The following is a 27,875-nucleotide window of genomic DNA, read 5'->3' on the forward strand; positions in this document are numbered from 1 at the left end:
TTGTGTCAAAAGTGAAGCAGGACAATGGAAAAGGGCCTGTGTTCACCTCTGTGGTGTGAAGAAAAGCGGCCCATTTCTGAGCCCTGAACAGCCCCAGGCTGGGTGCCACTTGTATCAACACTGATCGCCTGGCTGTTCCCACAGGACCCAGCAGGATTCCCTGCAGACATTACACAGAGCAGATGCGCTTGGTTACAAGTTATGTTGGAAATAGAAAGGGAAATGTGGACCCAGGTGATGAATGGTCTTGAATTTACTCAGCACTTACTCCATGCCCACTGTGGGCCAGGCATTGGGGTACATCAGTGAACAGAGACATCCTGGGAGCTGGGAGGTACTCTGACACTCACAGAAGGAAGGGGCTTCAAGATAATGAAGGTATTTCAAAAAGGTGGCACAGAAGCGCGATGAAAAGTTGGAGTTTATTTGGTTGCAAAAAGATTTTGAAGTGCAAGCCAATTTTTTCGTAAGACTTTTCTACACTAAAAATATATTTTTGTGTGTGTGTCAGTCATTTCGATCGTTTAGCATATGCCGTAGGAGTTCCCAGTTAAGGTACAGGAATGCATTCGGAAGACTAAGCAGTAATACAAGGGACTACTTTCCTTATGGGCCAAGCCACGTATTTTTTTAAACACTGGACCTTTACCCTGTGGTGGAAACAGTCAAGTAAGCGGCTCATACCTGCTCCTGGACTGACAGGGGGTACCCTCTTTCAGAAATGGTGGTGTACTGGGGCTGACACTGTGGCACAGCCTGCTAAGCCTCTGCCTGCAGGACTCATATTTATGAGTTCCACCAGCCCCACTTCTGAGCCAGCTCCTTGCCAATGACTTGGGAAAGTAGGGAAAGATGGCCCAAGTGTTTGGGTCCCTTGCATCCACGTTGAAGAGCAGGAAGAAGCTCCTGGTTCCTGGCTTCAGACAGGCCCGGCTCTTGCCCGTTTGCGGAGGGAACTAGTGAACAGAGGACCTCATTGTCCCTCCTTCTAACTCTGCCTTTCCAATAAAAGTAAATAAATCCTTTAAAAAGCAAGGGAGTGGTCTAAGGAAACACCTTCCAGTTCAGACTAAAGGAGGCCCGGCCCATTTGCAGCTTTCCGCTGTGCAGTGCGAGCCCAGAGCCAGGGGAACTGGAGGAGCTGCACAAGCTCCCCAGGGCCTTGTCAGTCGGCATTGTGCCTCCTGCGCCAGCAGAGGTCGCGGTGGGGCGGCCGCTCCGCCACGAAGCAAGCGCCCACCCCAGGAAACAGCGACGCACCGAGGACAGGATTCCGTCAGTAAAACGGCTCCGGCCTCGCGCCGCCACCGCGCTCAGGGAGGCCGCGGTCGTCTCCTGCAGGCCTGCGTCGCCGTGCTCCTACGTCAGCGCCCTGCGGCAGGAGGGGGCGGGCCCAGGCTGGCGCCCCGCCCACCGCGGCCCCGGAAGCGGCCGAAAGCCTGCGCGCTCTCGCTGGTGTGCCGGCCGTCTGCGGAGCCGTCGGTGCTGAGGCTCGGCCGCGTGCTCGTGCTCGTGCTCGCGCTCCCGGGGCGCGTTCCCCAGCCGGTCTCCGTTCCCGGCCGCGCGTTCCCCAGCCGGTCTACATCCCCGGGCGGCTCGGCCATGTGCTCGCTGGCGTCGGGCGCTGTCGGTGGGTACCCGGCCGCGGGCTGGAGCGCCGTGGGGCGGGAGAAGGGCGCCCTCCGCCGCACGGGCCGGGGCTGCGGGTTCTTCCCAGGGGTGGCTGGGTGGGAGTGCCTGTCCGCCTGCCCTCCGGGGGCACAGGTGTCCTGCTTCGCTAACTCTTGTGTGTTAGGCGGCCGGGGCGCCGAGGACGAGGACCTGCCCGAGCTGTCGGACAGCGGCGACGAGGCCGCCTGGGAGGACGAGGACGATGCCGACCTGCCCCACGACAAGCAGCAGACCCCCTGCCTGTTCTGTGAGAGGTTCGTCCTCCTCGGTGCCAGGGTGCCGGGAATCGGACCACAGCGACCCACCTAGAGTTCTCGAACTCGTGGTTCGGGGTGAGGTCTTGCAGAGAAGATCCGCAGGAACTGTGGGCTGGAAGCCGGGTCACCCTGCCTGCTTCCTCGGCCGCAGTGGCCCCTTGTGCCAGAGCAAACCCTTTCGCATTGGACCTGTGCTTCTCAGTCCGCTGTGCCCACTCGTCCTGTTAGACAGTTACTAATGCTACACACGCTGAGCTCTGCACCTCGGTCCTTCTAAATCAGGGGATGGGCCTAGAACTGTCTGGATTCTGGTCTTAACCGGTGAATCTAGTCTTGCTAACTTTCTACTTTGCAAGCCACACTTGAACCAGATAACCCCGAAAAGGCCCTTCCAGCCTTTGCATTCACTAATAGGACCTTTAGCGAGCTCAGGTGTAGCGTTGCCATTTGAGCCTGCTTAGGTCTGCTCATCTTTCTTAAGTATCGATACCTGTTAAGAAGAAAGAGCCGGAAGCCCTTTTCATTTAGGAAAAAGAAGACTGCTGTATCAGTAGCTTGCACCAGGTCACAAAACTGGTGTGTGTCATTCCCAGACACGCGTTCTTCTAACTGCCGTGTCTTCCTGGCTTCTGGAAGAGGTAGGCGGCTACGCTGCTCTGGATTCTCATCTTGTCACTTGGCTTGGCTGAGCCTCACTGTGTGCGACGCACATCCTTTGGGACCACTCCAGTATCAGTTTGGAAGCACGGCCCTTTAGGAATGTGTGGCCTGTAAGCTTGAATCCAAGGCCTGCTTTATAAGAGCAGCTTGAAGGCAGAGAGCGGGCTTGACAGGTCTTGAGAGAAACAGTGTCCAAAGGCACCGTCTTCAGAGCCCAGTGATGAATACGGCGTTGTTATGTGGTGTGTGACTTCCACATTTAATTTGACTTATGTGTAAAGTGGAACCCAGAAGTAGTATCGCTGCCTAGAAGCGCTGGATTCTGTTCTTCTGTTCTAAGTATGTTTGTTCCATCGTAACCGAATATGAAAGGAGAAGGTAGCTGAAAGAAAAGAAAACTGCACACTTAGCATGAATCGGCAGGCTTTGCAGAGGCCAATTCTTGAAGCTGTTGCTTGCTTTTCCAGGTTGTTCACATCTGCTGAAGAAACCTTTTCACACTGTAAGTCTGAACATCGCTTCAGTATTGACAGCATGGTCCACAAACATGGTAAGTGTTGTTAAAATTTAATGTCAAATTTCAGTTCAAATTTTGTAATTTTCCAGACCCATCTTATTCTATAGAGATACAAGGTAATGAAACATACAGTAAAATCTTCTGTAAACAAAGTTTTGTGACAAGTGGCTTTGAGAAAAGATTTACAAGTCACTCTTGCAGGCAAGGTTTTCAGTGTTTGTTTATTTTAAATGTGCATTTGTTTATTTGAAAAGAGTAGAGAGAGGAGAGCCACAGAGATCTTCATCTGCTTGTTCACTGCCCAGAGGGCTGCAGTGGCCAGAGCTGGGCCAGGCCCAAGTCCAGAACCTGGAGCGGAATCCAGCTCTCCCACCTGGGCGCAAGGGCCCGAATGCTTGGGTCACCTGCTGCTACTCTACCCGATCATGAAGAGGGAGTTGGATCTGAAGTGGAGCCACCAGAACATGAGAGCCTGTGCGGGATGTTTCGACTTACAGAATTAAAGAAAGCATGATGGAGGTGGACTTGAACAAAGTCTAAGCAAGACAGATTTAATGGCATGCAAAATTAGTTTTTTTTTTTTAAGATTTATTTTTATTTTTATTGGAAAGGCAGATATACAGAGAGGAGAGACAGAGAGGAAGATCTTCTGTCTGATGGTTTACTCCCCAAGTGACCACAACGGCTGATGCTATGCCAATCCGAAGCCAGGAGCCTCTTCTGGGTCTCCCACGCGGGTACAGGTTCCCAAAGCTTTGGGCCGTCCTCGACTGCTTTCCCAGGCCACAGGCAGGGAGCTGGAAGGGAAGTGGGGCTGCCGGGATTAGAACCGGCGCCCATATGGGATCCTGGGCGTGCAAGGCGAGGACCTTAACCACTTGTACCACCGTGCTGGGCCCCAAAATTAGGTTTTGTAAGAAGTAGAGAAAATTGAGAAAGGGAGTGATGGAGTTGGGATAGTATGAAAAATGTTAGATGATAATTGTGTTGAAACTTGTGTGAACGTACTTATAGTTAAAGCTTTCCCTGGAAGATAGTGTTGGACTAAATTCAACTAAGTAAAGAATTGCTCTTTGGTCCTTGTGTTCATTAAAAACTAGAAGCAGTGAAGACTAAGAAATACCAGATAGATGTAGGTCTCAGATGAATATGTGATATAATGTTTGTAATCCATAAAATCAATGGAATCTGCTTTTTTTAAAAAAAGATTTATTTTTATTATTTTTTTATTGGAAAGGCAAATATACAGAGAGGAGAGACAGAGAGGAAGATCTTCCATCCGATGATTCACTCCCTAAGTGAGTGCAACGGGCCGATGCTATGCCGATCTGAAGCCAGGAGCCTCTTCCGGGTCTCCCACACGGGGGCAGGTTCCCAAAGCTTTGGGCTGTCCTCGACTGCTTTCCCGGGCCACAGGCAGGGAGCTGGAAGGGAAGTGGGGCTGCTGGGATAGAACCGGCGCCCATATGGGATCCTGGGCGTGCAAGGTGAGGACCTTAACCACTTGCGCCACCACGCCAGGCCCTGCTTTTTGTTTTTAAACATTTATTTTTAGTTGAAATGTAGATTTAATAGAAAGGAGACACAAAGAAAGATCTTGGATTCACTGGTTTACTCCCCAAGTGGCACACGCAGAGGCCATAGCTGAGTCTATCTGAAGCCAGGAGCCAGGAGCTTCTTCAGATCTCCCACACGGGTGCAGGGTACCAAGAACTTGTGCATCTTCCACTGCTTTCCCAAGCTGTAAGCAGGGAGCTGGATGGGAAGTGGAACAAGTGGCACACATGAGAAGCACCACATACCCCTGCATCTCTCTCACTCCAGTATCAATTTTGAAAGTAGGCCCTTTAGGACCTGTAAGCTTGCATCTTCGGATTTATTTCTAAGAGCAGCTTGAAAGCAGAGAGCTGGATGGAAAGTGAAGCAGCTGGGACACAAACTGACACCCATGTGGGATCCTTGCTCATGCAAGGCGAGGATTTAGCCACTAAGTTACCACACCAGGCACTGCATCTACTTTTGTAAGACATGAATGACAACCATTTTCCCTGCATTTTAATATTGCCTTTTAAAACTAAATAGAATCATACTTTAGATATAATTTTATATTTTATCAGTTACCCACATAGAGACCTTGGTTTATTGTTAAGCTACCTCATAACATTTTTCCTGGCAAATGATAAGCACTTTGCCATTGCTTTCTTTGTGGTACATGCGGCTTCATTTCTGGAAAGATACAAGAACAGATAAAAAGCCTCATTGTTTTCAATTTGCACTATTTAACTTTATGTATTAGCTATTAAGTCCTAAATACTCGCTAACCTGGCAAAATTATAATTTGGTGTAGGCACTATAAAAATTAGGGACTTTAGAAGCTTTCAGCTCTAATGTCAGCTGTCAAATACTTGATAAAATCTAGTACCTAATTTTCTGGCTTTATATTATTCTGATAAAAAATTAATCTCCCATTTTTTATACAAAAGAAGCACTTAAAATCTTGTCATCTGTGGCTGCTTTTGAATAAAGTATTCAAAATTAAAATATCAAAATTACTATTTCTAATTCTCAATAAAAAAATGTAAATTGCTGTGACTAGTAGAGATCAGGCATTTTATTGTCTAAATTAAAGAATCTTTATAGAAGAGATCAATTAGAGGCTGGCATGATGGCTTAGTTGGCTAATCCTCTGATTGCAAGTGTTGGCATCCCATATGGGCACTGTTTCACGTCCCGTCTGCTGTACTTCACACCCAGCTGCCTGCTTATGCATTCTCCCTGGGAAAGCAGTAGAGAATTGGACAAGACTTAGGGCACCTCCATGCACAGGGGAGATCTCAAAGAAGCTCCTGGCATCAGATGGACCCAGCTCTGGCTGTTGCGGCTGTTTGAAGAGTGAACCAACCAGGTGGAGGTCTTCCTCTGTCTGTAAATCTGCCTTTCTAATGAAAATAAATAAATCTTTAGAAGAGATCAATTAAGTCAAACTTAACATTGAGATAGAATTCTTTCTTTTTTCCTTTAGGACTTGAATTTTATGGATATATCAAACTAATAAATTTTATTAGGCTGAAGGTAAGTTGGCAATTTAATTTAGATCTTGTTTAGGAAATAGATATTCCAGTGACTCGCAGTGCACTGATTAAAGGTGATGAACTGTTCTATAAGTGACTGAAATTTTCCATTCATAATAACGGGAAGCAGGGGCATTGGTAACTAGCACACGTTAAGTGCCAAATAAATGTACACATATATTTGGAAGTGTCATTTTTACTGTGCCTAGGAGATGATTCATTGTCATGTGTGAAAGTAATTCAGTTTTATAATGATTTTTTTTTTAAGATTTATTTATTTTTATTGGCAAATCAATCTACAGAGAGCTGGAGTTACAGAGAGAAAGACCTTGCATCCGCTGGTTCACTTTCCAATGGCCTCAATGGCCAGAGCTGAGCCGACCTGAAGTTAAGAGCCAGGAGCTTCTTCTGGGTCTCCCACACGGGTGCAGAGTCCCAAGGCTTTGGGCCGTCCTCTGCTGCTCTCCCAAACCACAAACAGGAAGCTGCGAGGGAAGTGGAGCAGCTGGGATATGAACTGGCATCTCTATGGGATACTGGTGCATGCAAGGCAAGGACTTTACTAGGTAGTCATGCCTGGCCCAAAGTAATTACATTTATTTTTTATTTAAAAAAATATTTATTTTTATTTGAAAATCAGATATACAGAGAGGAGGAGAGACAGAGAGGAAGATCTGTCTGTTGATTCACTCCCCAAGTGGCCGCAGTGGCTGGAGCTGTGCCAGTCCGAAGCCAGGAGCCCAGAGCCTCTTCCAAGTCTCCCATGTGGGTCCAGGGTCCCAAGGCTTTGGGCCATCCTTGACTGCTTTCCCAGGCCACAAGCAGGGAGCTGGTTGGGAAGCGGGGCTGCTGGGATTAGAACCGGTACCCATATGGGATCCTGGCTTGTTCAAGGCAAGGATTTTAACCACTAGGCTACCATGTTAGATTCCAAAGTAATGAAATTTTAAAGAGAATTACTGATAGACATATTTCCATAAAATCAGATGTTATCTTTACTGTGACTTAAAGTACACAGTACTTTTTTTTTTTCTTCAAGTGATTTTCCCTTCTTGGTCTGTCTTGAATTAATGCTTATATTGCCACTTTCCCAACAATTATGAAGCCCTGCATGGAAACAGTTAGCTAGGCACTCATCCGGTCAAGCTAATGCAGTAGCAGGTTGACTATAGATACCAAATACTGATTTTATAAAATGTGGATATGATTGGTTTCTTGATTTGATTTCCCTAGTTTTTACTAGGGGAATGTTGTGACCACATGCAATTAAAAATCATGCAACTAATTTTACACCCAGAACCCTACAGTTGAATATATGAATTCCATATACAACCCAGTACCTTGGGAAAAAGAAGAGTATTTGAAGCCAGTATTAGAAGATGACCTTCTACTTCAGTTTGGTAAGATTAAACTCACTGTATCTGCTTTAATGAACACAGGACTATTTTGAATAACAAACAAGTATCATGTTCAGGAGAATATATAAATAGTATCTCCTTACTCGGGATGTCACGTTTGTGGCTTCAGTTACTTGCAGCTAGTTGTGGCCCCAAAATGTTAAACAGAAAAATACAGAACTAATGTATAGACTCGTAACTGTGAGCCATTCTGAGTCACTTGATAAAATCTCAAGCCATCCTCCTCTATCCCAGAGGGTTGTGAATCACCTCTTTGTCCCCCATATCCGTGCTACATATTCTGTCTGGCTGTTAGTCACTTAATAACTGTCTGGGTTATTGGATCAACTGTCTTGGTATATAGCGCTTGTGTGAGTGTGTGTGTGTTTTCAAAGATTTATTTATTTTTACTAAGATTTACAGTGGAGGAGAGACAAACTTTACATCCACTGGTTCACTCTCCAAGTGGCCGCAATGGCCGAACCTGAGCTGATCCGAAGGCAAGAGCCAGGAGTTTTTTTCCAGGTCTCCCATGCGGGTGCAGGGTCCCAATGCTTTGGGCCGTCCTTGACTGCTTTCCCAGGCCACAGGCAGGGAGCTGGATAAGAAGTGGAGCAGCTGGAATACGAACCAGTGCCCATAAGGAATCTTGGCACTTGCAAGAGGAGGACTTTAGCCACTACGCTACCATGCCGGACCCACACTTGTGTTTCTTGAGAGAATTATCACATTGACATAATTTATTGCAGTGTATTGATAAAATTGTTTTACGATTGTATTAATTTTTACTGTATTAGTTGACAAATTGAACTTTATCATAGATTTGTGTATATAGAATAACTGATATGTAAGGTTTAGGACCATCCAAGTTTCTAGGTGTCTAGTGGGGGTGTTGGAACAGGAGCTCCACGGATTCGAGAAGGCTGTTTTATCAACTACTTCCTTGAAGACTTCATCAGTTAGTTGATTTTAACCATGAAGTCAGGTCACTGAAAGACTGACAGTCACACTGGCAGCAGAGAGAGATTAAGAAATAAGCATGTTTGAAAGTTTTGTATAGGATGTTTGAATCAGGATAGCTGACAAAATAATTTTTAATTGTGTAACACTAGTTTTAAGGAAACTAGATTTAATAACATTTGCTATATCTGTCTCAGCTATTCAGCTCAGATTTTTACTACATGTGGTTTGCAGAGATCATATTTTGACGTAAAGCAGGTTTTCCTGGATTATCGTTTACTCCTCACCTTCCCTTGTGGCAGGGTCCCTGTCGTTTTGTGACCGGAGCTTTCTGTGTTGTTCACTCTGCTTTGGCTCGTTCCTCATTGAACCAGAAGTTTTGTGGGCTCTTATACTTTATAGATCTGACCTGTAAGAGGGAAGTGCATTCTTACTTACACTTACTTCATACTCACTGACGTACGCTCCTCAGTAGGGCTGTAGACAACGGCCTCCTGCCTTAGCAGAACAGGCTGACTGTGTGTATTTCAGCAGTTGTTTATCACTGCTCCTGAGAGCAAGCGCCCCTGGCACACATGTTCTGGACTTCCTGTGGGAAGGAGTTGGAATACCAAGTAGCAAATATCAAATGAGAAAGCAAAAGTGGGTGCTGCAGAGGATGGAGGGAGCCCGTCTCTGAGCTATGTTCAACATTAGGTGTGGTGTTGATGCGAAGGGAGGTGTGTGTTAGTGCAGCGGAGGACCATTCATGGTTCTGGAAGGAGGTGGAGATTTTCCTGAAGTCTAGTTCCTGCCCCTTTGTTGCTCCTTATGTGGTCCTGTGTTTCCTATTGTGCTGACTGGCAGCTGTGTTGTTTGGCAGGCTGATATATTCCAGAGTATGTAATGAACACTAGGTCCATCTAAGCCAGACTCTGCTCCTAAGCTGGTGTGAACCTGCTCTGTTTATCTTCAGAACATGAGGAATCAAACCCAGACCCTACCTGGAGTAAACAACTAACCCCCAGTGGCTCAGCATGTCCCTTGGCCCTGCGTCTCATGACCACTCCTTCTCTTCAGCAGCAGCATGATTGAGGTGTATTGTGGTGAGATGCTATATTAACAACCTTTAAATGGGGCCTGGCACGGTAGCCTAGTGGCTAAAGTCCTTGCTTTAAACGTGCCAGGATCCCATATGGGCACCAGTCTAATCCCAGCAACCCCGCTTCCCATCTAGCTCTGTGCTTGTAGCCTGGGAAAGCAGTCGAGGACAGCCCAAAGCCTTGGGACCCTGGACCCGCATTGGAGAACTGGAGGAAGTTCCTGGCTCCTGGCTTCAGGTTGGCGCAACACTGGCCATTGTGGTCACTTGAGGAATGAATCAGTGGACAGAAGATCTTCTTCTCTTTCTCCTCTGTATGTCTTACTTTGTAATAAAAATAAATAAATCTTAAAAATAAAAAACCCAGCAACAGCCCTAAAATGATTCTGACCTACTTTTGGCCTTGGACAAAGCTCCTAAATGTTCTGCTTTCCGTCATTTCATCTGTAAATGAGGGATTGAGGCCCCAGATGTCTGAGACTTCCAGCTGTGGAGCTTGGTGATTTCTCAGCTTTAATCTTCCTCCATTTCACAACTGCTCTTCAGTTTTACTTCTCAGAGTGACCACAGTGATCCTGTTGTTGAATGACAAAGTGCCCAGAAGATTTTCATGACTTGGTAAATTCAAGCTCATCTATAGATGACTCATTCGTTTGGGAGTAGTGTATTAAATGATTTAGGAACATGATAAAAAAACGAAGGCTAACATCTTGCCCATAGGGAGCCCCAGTCGTATCATTGGCGTGCTTTTTATATCTTTTTTTTTGAAAGTTTTATAAAAAGATTTTTTTATTTTGAAAAATTTATTCTTATTGGAAAGGCATATATATATAGAGAGAAGCAAATACAGAGAGAAAGATCTTCTGTCCTCTGGTTCACTCCCCAAAGGCAATAGTGGCTGGAACTGTTTCTCTTCCACATCTCCCCTGTGGGTGCAGGGTCCCAAGGACTTGTGCCATCCTCCCCTGCCTTCCCAGGCCACAAGCAGGGAGCTGGGTCGGAAGTAGAGCAGATGGGACATGAACCATTGCCCATATGGGATCCTAGTGCTCAAGGCGAGGATTGAGCTACTGAGCCATCGCTCCAGGCCCTGTTTATTAGAAAGGTGGTTTTACAGAGAGGAGAGACAGAGCTCTCCCATCCGATCGTTCAACTCCCAAAATGACCGCAACAGGTAGAACCGAGCTGATTTGAAGCCAGTAGCCTGACGTGCTTTCCTGGTCTCCCACATGGTTGCAGGGACCTGAGCATTTCAGCTATGCTCCACTGCTCTCCCAGACCCTTAGCAGGAGCTGCATGGGAAGTGGAGCAGCCGTGACTCAATCCATGCCCATATGGGATGGCAGCACTGCAGGCTGCAGCTTTTCCTATAACACTACAGCTCCGGCCCCTCCTCTGTTCTGTTATATTTCTGTGGTTAAAATTAGCTATCTCTTTCTTATTCAGTCATCTTGGATCCTGTATCTTCTAGTTTTTTATTTTATTTTTTAAAGATTTATCCTATTATTTTTATTGGAAAGTCAGATATACAGAGAGGAGGAGAGATAAAAAGATCCTCCGTCTCTTGATTCACCCCCCAAGCAACTGCAGTGGCTGGCGCTGCACCGATCCTAAGTCAGGAGCCAGGAGCCTCTTCCAGGTCTCCCACGCAGATGCAGGGTCGTTAAGGCCTTGGGCTGTCCTCAACTGCTTTCTCAGGCCCGGTTCTTAAAGTAGAATCTTGAGTGTTTCATTTTAGACCCTTTTGTATTATAAACATTCAAAAAGAGTGCATTCCTGTCTTAGTACTGTTTTAGCTATATCTCATCAATTTTGAAATATTGTATTTTCATTATTGTTTAATTCAAAATATTTTAAACTTTTTAATTTTCATGACTGATGACTTAATTTATTGTGTTACTCAAGATGGAAATGTTGGGCTTGGTGCAGTTAGCCTAGTGGCTAAAGTCCTTGCCTCACACGCCCCGGGGTCCCAAATGGGTACGGGTTCTAATCCCGGTGTCCCAACTTGCCATCCATCTCCCTGCTTGTGGCCTGGGAAAGCAGTTGAGACTTGTGCGAGACTCAGAAGAGGCTCTGGGCTCCTGACTTTGGTTTAGCGCAGCTCTGCCTGTTGTGACCTCTTTGAGAGTGAATCAACAGCAGGTGGAAGATCTTCCTGTCGGTCTCTCCTCTGTATATCTGACTTTCCAATAAAAATAATCTTTTTTTCTTAAAAAAAAAAAGTAAATGTTTGGGCATGGTGCGATTTAGTGGTTTAATTCTTGCTTTCAACTGCTGGGATCCCATTTGTGTGCTGGTTCCTGTCCCAGCTGTTCCTCTTTGGATCCAGCTGCCTGCTTGTGGCCTGGGAAATCTGTAGAAGATGGTCCAAAGCCTTGAGATCCTGCACCCGCATGGGAGATCCAGAGGGAACTCCTGGCTCCTTGCTTCAGATCAGGTCAAATGTGACCATTGTGGCCACTTGGGGAGGGAACCAGCAGGAGGAGGATCTTTCTGTGTCTTCTCTGTAAATCTGACTTTCTAATAAGAAAATAAACTAAGTCTTAAAAATAAAGATGTAAATGTTTGTTTTCTGTAAGCATGTCCTTTATTCTTAATTTGATTTCAGTGTCATCTGGGTTCATAGTCAGTTTTGAACAATTGCATTTATTGGAGTTTGTTTTCATGGCCCGGCACGTAATTTCTCTTGATGAACACACTGTGTGCATTTGAAAGGAAGGTATCCTCTGTGGTGATTGGCGGCAGGATTTTACACCTGTGGGGTCGAGGTGTCACACGCTTGGTCATTTTGTGTAGATCTTGCTTGTCTGAGTTTTTTCTAGTTTTGCCGGTTGAATGGGGTGTGAGTAAGTCTCTTTGATTAAAGCATTATCTCTTGCGCCTTTAATTGCTTCATGTGTTTTCAGGGTTTTTCTGGTGTTTATCCATGTTTGTAATTGTTGAAAAATTGACTTTTGTTAGAGTTCTAATCTGCCTCAAGGAAATGTTAAGGTGATTTGAATATCCATCCCCAAGACAGACCTGGAAGTTTCCATCTCTGTGAATATAGTTTTCAATTAGATTTTTCTGACAATTTTGTTGCTGTGACTCTCCATGATTGTGGAATACTTGATCCTTTTCAACTTTATATGTTTAACCTTTAACCTGTGCATATTAATGTTTGAGCTTGTAGTATTAGTTTTTTTGCAACAGAAAGCAAAAAGAAATTTGCTCAACAGTAGTGTGGAATTTTAAAAAACAGAATACAAAATGTGGGTCTTAGAATAGTGCCCCAGGTTTACATATCTGGGAAGTATTTTATTGTGCTGATTTGTTTTTGAGAAACTAAACAGTAAGTTAATGTATGGGCTTGAACACATCTCAGTGTTTTATAGGCTAAATCAGTATTCTATGAATTTCATATTTATCCTTTTGTTTCCAGTTTTATTACATTTTTAGGCTTGTTTTTTTCAGCTTTAGTAAATATCCTCAATTGTGGCTGATGTAAACTGAATAGAATAAAAAGTTGTAGTGTTTTCCATGGTACTGTGTTAAGAAAATGTAGTATTTGCCTTGTTAATGGGTTTTAGTTGATCTGAAAGTTAGACTAGCAAACAGACACTGGGATTTTGGTAAAACTGACCAGCTCCATGTACATTGCTTGTAGTTTTTAAACAACATGAAATCATTTATGTGAACTGAAACTAAAATTTAAGAATTTAGTACTGTTAAGAAGTAGGATATTTATTGGTTTCGGGTATAATTCTCAGCGTATATATCCATTCCATTTTGCCCAATTTGACAGTTACTGAATGTTGTAATTCTTTATACATTGTCCCTAAGAAATATTCTTTTTCTTCAGCTTTACTAATGCATAACAAAAAAAAAATTGCATGCTTTCAAGATAAACATGATTTTATAGATGTGTATGCATTGTGAAAGGGTTAGCACAGTCAAGCTAGCCTGTTGCCTCACATGCTCTGCACCCTCTGTGTGTGGGGGTGCAGACTACTCAGGATGTTATGTGTTTGTCATTTGCAAATGGTCAATTTCAAATATACTGAAGCTTTGTTAACTCTCGTCACCTTGTTCTAAATTAGATATCCACAGTCTACCTCAAAACTGAAAGTCGGTGTGTTATTTTTTCAGTAAAAAGATTCATTTATATTGATTTGAAAGGTAGATATTTTAATTTTTTAAAGCTTTATTTTTATTGGAAAGTGAAATATACAGAGAGGAGGAGAGACAGAGAGGAAAATCTTCTGTCCGATGATTCACTCTGCCAGCGGCCATGGTGGCTGGAGCTGAACCAGTCTGAAGCCAGGCGCCTCTTCCAGGTCTCCTACACATGACCAGAATCCCCAGGCCTTGAGCCATTCTTGACTGCTTTCCCAGGCCATGAGCAGGGAGCTGGATGGGAAGCAGGGCTGCTGCAATTAAAACCAGTTCCCATTTGGGATCCTGGCATGTGTAAGGCAAGGACTTTATCCACTAGAGTACCACGCCAGGCCCTGAGAGGTAGATTTTATATAGAGAGAGATCTTTATCTTCTAGTTCACTTTATAAATGTCCATAACAGACATAGCTGAGCAGATCTGAAACTAGGAGCCAGAAACTGCTTTCATGTTTTCCATGTGGGTGCAGGGACCCAAGGACTTGGGCCAGTCTGTGCTGCTTTCCCAGGCCAAAAGCAGAGAGCGGGATTGGAGGTGGAGCAGCCAGGCTATGTAACTGGCACCCATATGGAATGCCAGCACCACAATGCTAACCCTAATTGGTGCCTTTTGCACCAACATCTTCCTATTTCCCCTAACCCTTTGCTTCTGTGATTTTTAAGGCTCCATATGTGAGATCATGAGTTATTGTCTTTCTATGTCTGGCTTATTTTACCTAAAATAATGTTCTCCTGGGTCATCCATGTTGTCAGAATTCTACTTAATGAATATCTAAATGTAACATCTGCTTTTCTATAGATAAATGCACTACTGACACATGACCTTGTATAATGGTGATACCATGAGCTGGGAGAGCAAGTGTGATTTTGAATCTTGATTCTTTACTACACAGCTTTATGACTTTGAGTGAATTACTTAATTTTGCCGACTTGTTTTTTCCATACTTACGATAGAGGTAAATATGTGCATATTACGCTTGTGCTCAGGATAAAATGAGTACAGTGTATGCATAGTGAGTAGATACCTGGGGATCTGTCAAGTTAGGGTTTTTTCTTCTACCTTTTTCTTTCTTCAAGATTTAGCTCCTTATAATTCAAAATCACGGATATGTTCAATTTAAATGACGAGAAGTTTAGCACACGTGCTGAATTCAAATGGAAACAGCTTGGATGTTAAATATTTAAGTGTACTTTTGCTGATTTTTTTAAAATTGACCATATAATACTTAGGATGTATTTATTCCTTATGCATTGATGGATGTTTCATCATAAAATGGCTGATAATAATTTCCATTTGTTTGTTTAGATGTAGAAGATCTTTATGAGCCGGTGTCAGTCCCGTTCACATATCCCAATGGACTCAGTGACAATACGTCGCTTGTTGAAAAACTGAAACAAATGGAAGCAAGGGCGCTGTCTGCTGAAGCTGCGTTAGCTAGAGCACGAGAGGACCTGCAGAAAATGAAGTAATCGGCCCATCCTCTAGAATGTGATTTAGATTCCCCAAAGCAACACATCTAGTGGCAAAGTAGAACGTGGTAGAGCATTTCATGTACTGGAAAGCACAGTGCAGGGACTTAGCTACAGTAGTGTGAAAGGCATCTAGCACTTTAAACATTGTTTATATTGTTGATTATTGCAGAGTTTTATGGTTTTACCTTTTCTCATACACTTTTTTGTAATTATTTGTACTGATGGTAGTTGTTAGGTCAGCTGTCCTCTTGAATGTCTCTAGGTTTTTGTTGTTTGGTTCCTACAGCCTTCCTTTCAGCTTCCCTTTTTCCACTTGATTTCTCCATTTCTTCCAGTCCTAGGTTTTCAGAAGTTAAGGGACTTCTGTTTTTTAGGCTCAAGTAAAAACAGCAGGATTGAAGTTACTGTGTTTAAAGAATCGAAATGTGAACTTCGTAATCAGAAAACCATATTCATAGGGCATTTTTTTTAGTAAGTAAATTAGCATTCTGCTATAGAAGTATAATGTCCAAAGCTTAATATATATAGGAAATCTCCTGGGGGTCTTGTTGAAATACAGGTTCTGATTGGCAAATTCTGGAGAGGGCTCTTTTCCTGTTGAGGTTGTAAGGCTGCTTCTGGTGCCTGAGCATCCACTTGATGGTTTGCCAGTGTCAGCAGGAAGGATGGAGCCAATAGTTGTTCCATAAGCAGCATCAGCTTCTCTCCCTTGCAAATCAAAACTGTGCTTAAGTATGTTGTGATTACAGAGGGAAAATGAGTTACAGACTTGTGGCGTTGCAACAGGTACGTTGTCAAATATCTGCAGGGGCCAGCTGTTAGTCTATTTTATCCTTCAGAGATGCTAAGTTTTTTTTTTTTTTTTTTTTTTAAGGTGTATTTATTTTTCATTTGAAAGTCACAGTTAGAGGGGAGACACAGAACACTTCCATTTACTGGTTCATTCCTCAGTTGGAGGAGTTTACAGCAGTCAGGGTTGGGCCAGATCAAGGTCAGGAGCCAGCAGGATCTTCTTTAAAGCCTCACGTGTGTGAGGGCCTATGCACTTGGCCCATCTGCTGCTGTCTTTCCCAGGCCTTTAGCTGGGAGCTGCAACAGAAGTGAAGTAGCCAGGATGCAAACCAATGTCCTCATGGGATGCAGGAGTTGCAGCTGGAAGCTTTACCCACTTAGTCGTAATGCCGACCCAAAGCGATAAGATTTTCAAGAGTATTGATAGAACTGAACTATACTGTATAGAATCAGCTGCTAAAACATATCTGCAAGCAGTAGTAGACATAGCGAAATCCAGTAAAGATAAAGTTCTATTTTGTTCTATTGAAGGATACAAAGAGCTGTAATTCACAGTTGAGATTGCCTTTGTGATTTGCAGAAGGAATGCTCTCAGCTGAATTTGAGTATGGCATTGCAGACAGGGCCAGCAGGGGGAGCTTGGCACTGCTTGAGCTAGGCTGATTAAAGACCCCTCACACTCCACTCCCTCCCCCTTCCTCTTCCTCAGCCTCTAGCCTTTCCTTCTTTCATGGTCCAATAAACCTGTCTCAAGGGTGTATTTCAAATTGATTACAGACAATTTGCTCAGGATTTTGTGATGAACGCAGATGTCAGAACCTGCTCGTCGACGACTACAGTCTCAGACCTCCAGGAGGATGAGGATGGGGTTTATTTCAGCTCATACGGGCATTATGGAATACATGAAGAAATGCTAAAGGTTAGAAAAGCACAAATGCTCCAAACCCATACTAGAGGGAACATGAAATCGAATTGACTCTTAATACCTGTGCCTTGAGGAGAACCACTTTTTTATTTTGTTTAGGCACTTAAAGTGGGGGGACTCTGGCTTTTCTTTAAGAACTGCCTTTTAAACCTTTTTGGTGCTTCATAGTTCATCTTATGCTGAAATATTACAGAAGCATCATAGTAATAGATTCTGCTGATGATCATTATTTTTTATGAAATCACTTCTTAAAACTTGGGGGAAAATAGTTTTCTCAAGTACAGCTGTTATATTAAGTGTCTAATTACATATTTGCCTTTTAGCTTACAAAAGCATATTATTTGGTGTTTTAGGTAGTGATTTTGACTTTAGTTGGTAGATAATTGTTTGGTGTAAAGTACAAGTAACTCACAGTTGCTATGGAATAACTTCTTTTTTATGCATTTGATATCATTAGTACATGATAATAAAATTCAGAATTGGCACATAAAGGTTTGTAAATCTTGTTAGTCTCAATTTTTGTAATAGTAGTATTCATATGAAATAGAAGTGGAATTTTCTTTTAACTGGGTTTTTTTTTTGTAATTGTGTTTTGTTAAATATTACAGAGTGGAAAAGCAGGATGTCAGTTTTTGAGTAAAACTGAAAATAGCTAACTAGAGGAAATAAATGTTAGAATATAAAAATTATTGACATTTTCATGTTTACTTGTAGGTTTTTGAAAGCCACATTACTTTTTCATTTCCTAAACCAACAAAAAGTCCATTTTAAGTCTTATTTTTGGAAGCCCTAAGAATAGAATTTCCTGGAGCATAAACATTTAAAATAACCAGGAATATTTGATAGCACCTGCATATTGAGTTGGATCCATTTTGCAGAATCACAGAGTTGAAGCTTGCTAATGTGTACAGTATGATGCCATTACTGTTAACACATTTTGGTTGTGCTTTTTGTGGTCACTGGATAATGGTGTAGCATTACCAATTATATCTCTCTGCATGCAAGTAGTAAGTGATTTGAAGTTCAGAGTGATTTTTTTTTAAAAAAGAAATTGACATAGACTGTTTTGTTAAGTTTATTGTCTAGAACTTTCATCTGTGCAGGAGATAATCTAAGCTTGCATAATCTCCTCAGTTTAAATGCCTTGATCCTGTATAATACGCTGGTATGGAAATTATGCTTGCCTTTTCAGACAGGTACAGGGCACTAGACTCCCAGTAAATCTGAGTGTTTTCTTAGAACCCTCAGCTAAATCTAGTTTGAGTAGTTACTATTTATAAATCTCTATCCTGGAAACTTGCGACTAACTCATTACTAGAGAATGTTCATATGTGACTGTATGTCTTTGAGTCATTTTGCTGTTCATAGAGATCTAAGAAGTTACAACTGACAGCTTCCAGTGCTGTCTTCTCTGTTCCAGAGAATGGTTGTTAGTTAATACCATATTCCATTCCTTAGTTTGCCTTAGCTGCTGTACAGTAGCATTGCCTGTTGGAAATGAGTGTCCTCTCAGACCTTTGAGCTGAGTCCCAGTGATTACATGTTCATGGAAAATATGGATATCCTAAATTCAGAAAGAACTGTTTGTTTTATTGTTTGCTGAATTGTGTGCTGTGCATGAATGTGAAATGTGCCATGACCCATATTTTTTTTTCTAACCAGACGGTTCTTAACATACATAAGCTTTAAGCTTATCATATCTCTAGAATCTTACTTAATTTTTATTAACTTAAAAATTAGAAATCATCCTTACAGGTTTTATTTTTATACATTACTTTTATATAATCTGGTTTGGATTTTTTGGTCTCAGGTATTTTATTGATGTATGTTTTAATTACAATTTTAAATAAGCTATCTTATTTGTGGTTTTTTTAAGAAGTGAAGACAATGGTTTAAATTCCAGAGACACCAGGGAGATTTTGAAATTACTTACCAGTTCATGTTTTTGAAGCAGTCATTGATTAATAAAAATCTGGAAGCATACTTTTTTCTAAGGGAAGGATTGTACTAACTGGTACACATATCACAAGTCATAATGATAATTTGAGTTTTTAGTAGTGTTTCTTTACTGCAAAATATGTGTGAAATTTATGGTGCATACTTTGTTGTCCTTAGCCTCATTGTTTAGTGGTTTTTGTTTGTTTTGTTTTGTTTGAGCCCCTGCCCGTTTATATGTTGAAGTCCTAATCTTCAAGGTGATCACATTTACTAGTTATTTGAAAGGTAGGGGAAGAGAGAGAGACAGATCCCACCTGCTAATTCACTGTGTGTGTGTGTGTGTGTGTGTGTGTGTGTATTTTACTAATAGAAATATGGGTTTCTTTTGAACCTTTGAGCTCTGTTTGCAGTTTGGTAAGTTAGTACAAAGCATACTTTGTAGCATTTCTCTTTACTACCTTTTTTGTACTACCTTTATTTTTTAGAACAAATGTTTTTGAATGGTTATGCAGGATAGTCTTTTATTTGCTTTCATGTTAAGTGAGTTCTTTCAAAATTTCAGTTATTAAATTGAAGCTATGCTGTATACCAAGGCATTGTGTTTGGTGGACTTCGAATTTTGTTACACCAGAATGTGCACATACAAATAGAATCTAAATGAAAGATTGCAGTTCACTTGAGCAGCAGTGCGTGGATATAGCACAGTGGCTGGCATTGTATTGATTGAGTTAAAGCAGTGATGGGCCACTGTGAATGGTGGAAGCTTTCCAAGTGACTGCATTCGCCATTTGTGGGTTTTGCTGTTTTAGCAAAAATTACTCATTATAGTGGAAGTAGAGTATCAATAAGGTGAATATGTATTCAATGATATACAATTAGATCTTTAATATGTATAAATTGATTTAAAGAATAATTCCTGCTAATAATTCTTAAAATGTATTTTAAGAATTAAAAGTTGGGCCTAGTGCTGTAGCCTAGTGAGTAAGTCCTCACCTTGCATCCACTGGGATCCCATATGGGTACCAGTTAGTGTCTTAGCTGCCCCACTTTGCATCCAGCTCCCTGGTTGTGGCCTGGGAAAACTGTCTAAGACAGCCCAAAGCCTTGAGACCCTGTACCAATGCGGGAGACCCTGAAGAAGTTCCTGGCTCCTGGCTCCTGGCTCCTGCCTTTCGATTGGCTCAGCTCCAGCCACTGTAGCCATCTATGGAGTGAGCCAGTGGATGGGAGATCTCTGATATTATTCTTTCTATAAATCTGCCTTTCCAGTAAAAGTAAATAAATCTTTAAAAAGAATTAAAAGTCAAGGGGAAAAATTTCATTAGCTTGATTAAAAATTTTATTTCTAGAGCAGTTGGATGTAATAATCCTAATGACACCAATTTAGTATTATTTTCCTTTTGAAGTCCACTAAGCAAAATAACCTTTTATAATCTCCTTTATGAAATTTAAAAAAATGTTGATATTGTCAAAAAACGCTTTGGAAGAGATATGGTTTGTGTAACATTTAATACTATAGCGTTTGGTGTAACTTTTTACATGGTGCTGAAACCCAAAGCCAGGATTTTGCTCTGTGATACTTGTTTTTATCATAGGCATAATTTACTTGGCAGCAGAGCCCGCGACTGCTTCATTTGCAGTCGCTGTGTGTCTGGGCTTCGGGAATCAGCTCAGAGCATAAACGAACATACATGTTGAGCGCTGAATGCCTGCCTTGCTTACAGATTGGCACTAGTCTTGTTCTGTGGGCCTTGGGGTTTAAACAGTTTACCTTCCAGGCCTTTAGCCTCATAAGCATTATTTCCTCCTACAGAAATTTCTAGGGAAAAAAAAAACCACCTGGGTTGTAAATGAGGTATGAACTGATTTCCTTGTTGTTGGTATTTAAATTCTTTTTATTGTTTTACTTTAGAAAAAGAAGTTTGATTTTTTTCCAGGCTGAAAGGAGGTGGTGGAAGCTAGCAATGTGTGATAAGATAGCAAATACCATTGTAAAAAGTTGTTAAAACTTCTCTCTAAAAATGTCTTCTTTTCATCCTAGGACAAAGTACGAACAGAAAGCTACAGAGATTTTATATACCAGAATGCACACATCTTCAAAGACAAGGTAAGTAAGAGAATTCCAGAGTTGTACTATTCATATTTTTCTTGAGTGGTAGACATCCTCTGTAGGATCGTCATTTTGACAGCAGTTGATTTAACACACTCTGGCTTTTGCTACATGGAAGACGTCGTGCTGCTTCTCTGTGGTGCAAGATAGTGATAACAGAAACACTGGTTGGTGCTGCTGTTCCAGGCACTTTTAAAAAATTAAGTTTCTATTCTATTAAATTCTTCACTGACGTATATGTCATACAATAGTATCATTTTCTCCAAGAAGGTTTTCTGTTTTCTTTTTCATTTCTCCATTGACACATTTGTCATTCAGCAGCGTATGATTTAACTTAGTGGTGTTGTAAATTTTTTAACTTTATCGTTTTATGGCTTTCCATTTAAGGGAATAAAATAATTAAGTAGTTAATTACAATGACAACAATTGGCTAAATTTACTTAAACTGTACTTCTAATATATAGCAGTTTCTTTGAATTTCAAGTGTATCAGAGAAACCTCCTATCAGAGCACACCTTTGAATTTTATTAATTTTAGAGGCAGAAATACAAAGATATCTTTGAATCTTAAAAATTCTAATGGCAGAAAGACAGACACAGTGCCCCAGTCTGCTGTTTCACTCGCTGGCTTCCTGGTATGGCCAGTACTGAACCAAGCTAAAGCTATGAGCCAGGATTCAGTCTGGATTTCCCATGTGAGGATGGTAACCCAAGTGTTTGCACCGTTATTTGTTGTCAGCCACAATTTGCATTGGTGGGAAGTTGGTATCAGAAATTGGAGGTAGGAATCAAACCTAGGCAGTGTGTTAAAAGACCCTAATGTCCTGAGCTGCAGTTAACCATCAGACCGCACACCTGCTTGCTCTCAGAACACAGAGTTACTATTCTAGTTTGTATCAAGTCATTAAAAATTAATAATTTTCAAGGTGTTACTAGTAATTAACAGTTAAATTGTATAAGGGTATAAGTAGAATTTACATTTTAACTTTAATACTTTATTATTTTAGCTGTTTTTGCGACACTTTGTATTTTGCAGTTAATTCTTTTTTTTTTTTTTTTTTTTTTTTAAGATTTATTTTTATTATTTTTTGATTGGAAAGGCGGATATACAGAGAGGAGAGACAGAGAGGAAGATCTTCCGTCCGATGATTCACTCCCCAAGTGAGCGCAACGGGCCGATACTATGCCGATCCGAAGCCAGGAGCCTCTTCCGGGTCTCCCACGCGGGTGCAGGTTCCCAAAGCCTTGGGCTGTCCTCTGCTGCTTTCCCAGGCCACAGGCAGGGAGCTGGAAGGGAAGCGGGGCTGCCGGGATTAGAACCGGCGCCCATATGGGATCCCGGGCGTGCAAGGCGAGGACCTTTAACCACTTGCGCCACCGCGCCGGGCCCTTTGCAGTTAATTCTTAATGCTGCCTCAACTTATTTTAAAGATAATTGTAGTGTATGGGTGTGTATATGTGTTTGACGTTTGTGTCATTTGTTTTCTTGTTCCTTATGAATTGCTTTTGTTCTCCATGCTTCCTTCTCTTCATGCCTCCTTCTCTGCCTGTGTTGGCCCAGTTACTTAAATTGTCTGGCTTCCTATTTGTTCCTCCTTATTGGAAATTAATATGGTCATTTCTTCCATTTGTGACACTGGGCTTGGAAATTTTTACTTTTTTTCTTTTTTCACTTTAGGAACATGTGTATTGACAGCATCAGGTTTTGTAATTCCTCTTTTCACCTCTATTTTAGGATATACTTCTCTAAGGTTATTTTCTGTGCCTTCTGTGTCTGTGGTTTACATTGGAATATTAACAACCTTCATGTTTTTAGAGTCCCTTTTCCTTAGTCTTAGTGCTTGAAATGTAATCTGGATTAATTTTCATTTCATGAGAGTAAAGTTTTACTTACAACTTAGCTGAATTACACAGAAATGTATATGATGCTCTGATATTTCACCAAAGTCTGTCATAAAGTTTTATGGTTTGTTTTTGCTTATTGTCATAATACAGAAAATGATTGCATTTTTAAAGTCATACTAATCAGTAGTATTTAGCCTTTTGGGTATGTTTTTTATTACAGTAGAAACTAATTTTTTTTCAGTTTTTAAATGATTTGGGTGCATTTTTTACTCTAAGGCTCTGATTTAGAAAATACATATTTAAGTAGCACTTGATAAGTAATAGATTAGTTTCAAATATGATGTCCCATTGTTACTATATAATATAATGAGGACAAGCATTTGTCTCCATTTTACACATGTAGGGTAACCGACTTCTTTCTCTCAAAAGTAGAACAAGTAACGTGAGGCTTTTTCCTAAGTCCGTTGGTACTAATTTAGCCCACCAGGCTTGGAGTACTGTTACTGTGGGCATATTTAAGAAACTAACTGGAATGGGATAGTTCAATGTAAGTCATATGATTTCTGTGAGTCATGATGCAGATTGTTCAGGAAATTGTTTAAACATATATTCCTAAATTTTATTTTCATTTTCTAATATTAGTTTTCATTACTGTTAAGATGACAAACCATATCACCATGCTAACTTCTATATCACATTGTGTAAATGTGTATTAGAGATTTCTTTTTCTAAGGGTGGTTACGATTGTACATGTTTTCTTCCTTCCCTTTGCTCCTTTTCCTTCTCTGCTCCCTCCAGCCTTTCCTCCCAGCCTCCTGTTGTTTCTTACACTTTTCAGTTCACAGGGCTCCTATTGAGGCCATATGGTTTCTCAGATTAATTTAACTTCTAGTTGGTGTTTAATTGTTATCACCCACTCATAATTAATTTCTATTTGTAGTTCATTGAAGAAATTCCCAGTTAAGTGCCGCTTTTTAGCTTTTGGTTATTATCTACAGTTACAATTGGTGAAGTTTGTCTTTTTTTAGAAAAGTTAAATTCTATTCCTTCATCATTTTCCTCTTTGCTTCCATCTCCTTGATTCTGTAAGTTTTTCTTGATAGAAATCACCTCCTTCTAAACTGTGTGTGAGAAATAATTGGTACACAGTAAAACAGGTGTTAGCAGCTAACCGACCTGTGCTTGGATTCTCGCTCTAACTAACCAACTGGATGACTCCAGTCCTATTACTTTCCCTTTCTGAAGTTCACTTTTGCGACTGGAGATTAAGTTAGAATTGAATAGATTTGTGTGTGTTTGTATATATAACGTATGCATAGAAATATATTGTTTTATCAGAGAAAACATACTCTGGAGTACGTGTTCTATACTTTATTCACTCAGATTTTTTATAGAGATAATTGCTTGTTAACGTTTTTACTCTTCATTTTGTTATTGTGGTTGTGGTAGTAATACACACAATGTATTATTTGCCATTTTCACCATCTTAAAAACATTAGATTTAGTTATTTATTGCAATGCAGAGTGAGAGAGATCTGCTTGTTGGTGCACTCCCAGATGGCCACAGTAGCTAGGGCTAGGCCAGGCTGATCCAGAAACCTGTAACATCATCTGGGTTGCGGGGCCCAACGACTTAAGACATTTTCTGTATTCTCAGATACATCAACAGGAAGCTAAATCTGATGTGGAGCAGCCAGGGGTTGACTTGGTACCTGAGGAGGATACCTGTGACACAGGCATTGTCTTAACTCATTGTCCCACAAAGCCTGCTCCTTAATATTAACCATTTTTAAGTGTTCATTGGTATTAAACGCATCCTTGCCATTATGTAATCATCTCCTGCCCATTTCCAGAATGCATTTCTTATAAAACTGAAACTGTATATTCATTAAATTTAACTAGAATTCACCAGTTTCTCTTTCTGCACCTTCTGGAACTCCCATAACTCTTATATTTGGCCTCTTAATAGTGTCTTTGAATTCTTGAATACTTTTTTTGGCCTGATCCAGCTCTGCTTCCAGCTTTTTGTTTGCTTCCCCCTGATGATAGGAAATATCTTCCAATTCTGAGATTCTTTCTTCTGCTTGCTTCATTCTATTTTGGAGACTCTCCACTGTACTTTTAATTTGTTCTACTGTGTTAATTTCTGATATATCAGCCTTGATTTGCTTTACTGCTTCCTTAAATTCTTTGAGCTCTTGCATGAGCTTCTCATTTTTTATCAGAATCTTTAAAATGAGTTTTCTGAATTCTGTGTCCCCCATTTTCTCGATGTCTTCCTTTGTTAACTCTGAGGTTGGCATAGGGTTTTGCTCCTTTGCTTGGGAGTTTTCAGTAATATTCATTGTGCCTTTGTCTCTTCTTTTGCTCTTGATCATTGTACTTTTGGTTAGCAGAGTCTTCTCCTTGGGGCAGGTTTCTAAGCTATGTCACCCACAGGTCCACAATGTGATTTTATTTATTGCAGTTGGTACACAAGTTTTTGCTTGCAGCCACTTGTGCCACAACCTCCAGCGAGTTCCAGGTCTGGGTTCTAATGTCAGATTTCCACCGTGGTCTCCACAGCTGCAGCTCCTGGCTCACCACTCTCCACCTCCTGTGATACCGTGCTGTGGCTGCACTGTTGTCTCTGCAACCTTTCTCCCACTTCCAGTTGGAGCAGGTCCCAGGATTAGAGAGACACCAGGTGTCCTATATAATTAGGTTGTTGGTGGCACTGATCTTGCCGGAACCTGTTGGATGTTAGGTCTGGGTGCCACACGGACCTATTTTGACCTGTTCAATGCCACAGTCAGTATTATTTTCCTGTGGGACCAGTGCAATTCGCTGAACTCAGTGAGTTCTCACGAGATCAGCACATGCACAGTTCGCTGTTGTCCCCTGCAGTCCTAAAGCTATTGCCACAGTGTACGCCTGATGTAACACTACTGGAATTCTTGATTTGCTGGCTGTCAGATCCAAGGGCTACCCAGACCTGCCCCGGACGGAACCCATAGAATGCCACGTCGTTGCAGTTCACTGAGTCAGAAATGAGTCACTCCCAGCTCAGCACATGCTCAGTCCTTTCCCTTACCTTTGCCTCTTAACACATAATGGCACCCAATTCTGCTCTATTGGGCTGACTGGGCTGTGAAATCCACCCTGTTCTCGCACTGCCCGTCTGTGATTTGCTGCTCTGTCTCTGCTCCTGGTCAAATCAACCGGACCAGCAGGATGGACAGTTCTTTTTCTGGGTTCACCTCCCAGGCTCCCAGTGAAAAGTCCCTTCCCACCTGGTTGCTGGTGGAGTTCCAGCTGCTGGTGGAGTTCAGATTGCCTTTAGCTGAATGCTGCTGGAGTATCAGTCACTGCAACACCACACTGCTGTGTCTGCTGCATTCCTGTGTCTGTCAGTCTCCAGGTACCCCTCTGCTGTTGTTCTGTCTTCTCCTATTTCCTTGAATATGTCCTCCCTGCTTCATCCTGATTAAATGTTTTTCTGTCTGTTTAAACGTGTCCTTACCCTATTCTGCCATCTTGATTCTCTCTACAAGTTTATTTTGATACGAAAAATTTCTGTGTGTTCCGTAGAATAGTGTCATCACTGAAGTAATCGGTATCGACACGTTGTTCATTGGAACCTTCAAGACTAGAATTGAGCTGTGTATACTAATTTAGTAATGTCTAGCAGAATTACCAGTATGTATATGCTCTTTGACTCAGTGTTTTCATGGAGTGCATCCTATAAATTTATTTACGGCAGTGTGGAGTTCTGTATGAGGTTATTTACAGCATTAATCATAATAATATTTGAAAAGCTACCTGAGTATTCCTCAGTAGGGAACTTGATTTGTAGAACATGATACAGCTGTAATATGGACTCCTACATAGTTACATTAAAAAAAAAGGAATTCTAAAAAGTGATATAAAAAGAGGTTTAAATGAAGTAAATTAAAAAGGAGCAAATATAACGCAGTAGGCATAATTAACAGCTGTTAAGGTCTTGTGAACGGAGAGATGAGACACCAAAGCTTTCAACAGGAAGCAGTCTTATTATTTTTTATATGCCAGCATGGGGCTCAGTTAGATTTGTATCAAAAAAGACTTGATCCAGAACCAGAGCGGCAATTTTAGTGTATCTTTTTAGCTTCTTTGTATCCCATATATAGTTATGCACATTTTTGATGGGTATCTTTTTTTTTCTAAAACAGTCTTATTAAACAAAAAACAGAATCGCAACACAGTTTAAATATTTGCTATTAGTTCACAAAAGGAATGCAAAATGTTTGCAGTGTAACTATAATATACTCATACAGCTGATGTTACTCATCAAATCTTAAACTAACACATAAGGTTATTCCATGATTAAAAGTAACAAAATCTAATAATCATAAACTATATTAGTTGATCTCTTGTCCTAGAACATTTTATTACTTCTGACATTATTCCCATACAAAGCAATATACAAACTAAATTTTAGATGCAGTTAAGGAAGAAAATCTGAAGCTAAAATCAGCAAACAAATTCTTGGAAAATATATAGAAAACCTCATGTCAGCTTCTAAGTGCTTTTCAAGCAACTGATACAAAAAGCAAAAGAAAGTAGTGGATTAATCCCTTCTGTTTCATATAATTGCTGCTGATTTTTTGTTTAAAACTTGTTTTAAAGCTTCCAAAAGTTATAGTACTTTTATTCATGGATTCACTGAATATTTATGAAGATAGTGTCCGCTATAGGCAAAATTAACTGCTTAACTTGAGATTTCTACAAGTTTGTGTATTATGTTAGCCTGTAAAAATGTGCACATGTATTGTAGAGACTATAATTAGGATTGCATATATTTATGACACTTAAAGGTCAATGTTTTTTCGAATTTACATTGATTTATAGGCTTAGTGAGATATATAAGAAAGACCCGTCATGTAGTGAAGAAGTGACCAAAACATGCCTTGAATGCACAGCTTTGTGTCCATGTCCACCATGTTGTGCCTCTTCCTTCCCACTCCCTTTCCCAGAGAAAAGTTTCACATTTGTAGAAAGTAAT

The 27,875-nt window shown here is 41.2% G+C and overlaps 1 protein-coding gene across 3 annotated transcripts in view; it reads left to right on the plus strand.

Annotated features, from left to right (window-relative positions):
• Positions 1 to 1,480: 1,480 nt before the first annotated feature.
• Positions 1,481 to 27,875, plus strand: part of PRMT3 (protein arginine methyltransferase 3) — a 107,675-nt gene continuing 81,280 nt past the window's right edge. The window contains exons 1-8 of one of the 3 annotated variants that reach the window (XM_040980008.1): positions 1,506 to 1,630; positions 1,796 to 1,925; positions 3,056 to 3,138; positions 6,128 to 6,177; positions 7,474 to 7,576; positions 15,077 to 15,236; positions 16,813 to 16,954; positions 20,940 to 21,005. In XM_040980008.1, the coding sequence (XP_040835942.1) occupies positions 1,603 to 1,630; positions 1,796 to 1,925; positions 3,056 to 3,138; positions 6,128 to 6,177; positions 7,474 to 7,576; positions 15,077 to 15,236; positions 16,813 to 16,954; positions 20,940 to 21,005 (762 nt within the window). In that variant the 5' untranslated portion in view covers positions 1,506 to 1,602. Of the gene's footprint in view, positions 1,631 to 1,795; positions 1,926 to 3,055; positions 3,139 to 6,127; positions 6,178 to 7,473; positions 7,577 to 15,076; positions 15,237 to 16,812; positions 16,955 to 20,939; positions 21,006 to 27,875 lie in introns of all 3 variants that reach the window. The other 2 variants (XM_040980010.1, XM_040980009.1) reach the window with 2 other exon arrangements.

Source organism: Ochotona curzoniae, unplaced genomic scaffold (genome assembly GCF_017591425.1).
Source record: "Ochotona curzoniae isolate NIBS_2020 unplaced genomic scaffold, NIBS_Ocur_1.0 contig_3432, whole genome shotgun sequence".
Classification (NCBI taxonomy): domain Eukaryota; kingdom Metazoa; phylum Chordata; class Mammalia; order Lagomorpha; family Ochotonidae; genus Ochotona; species Ochotona curzoniae.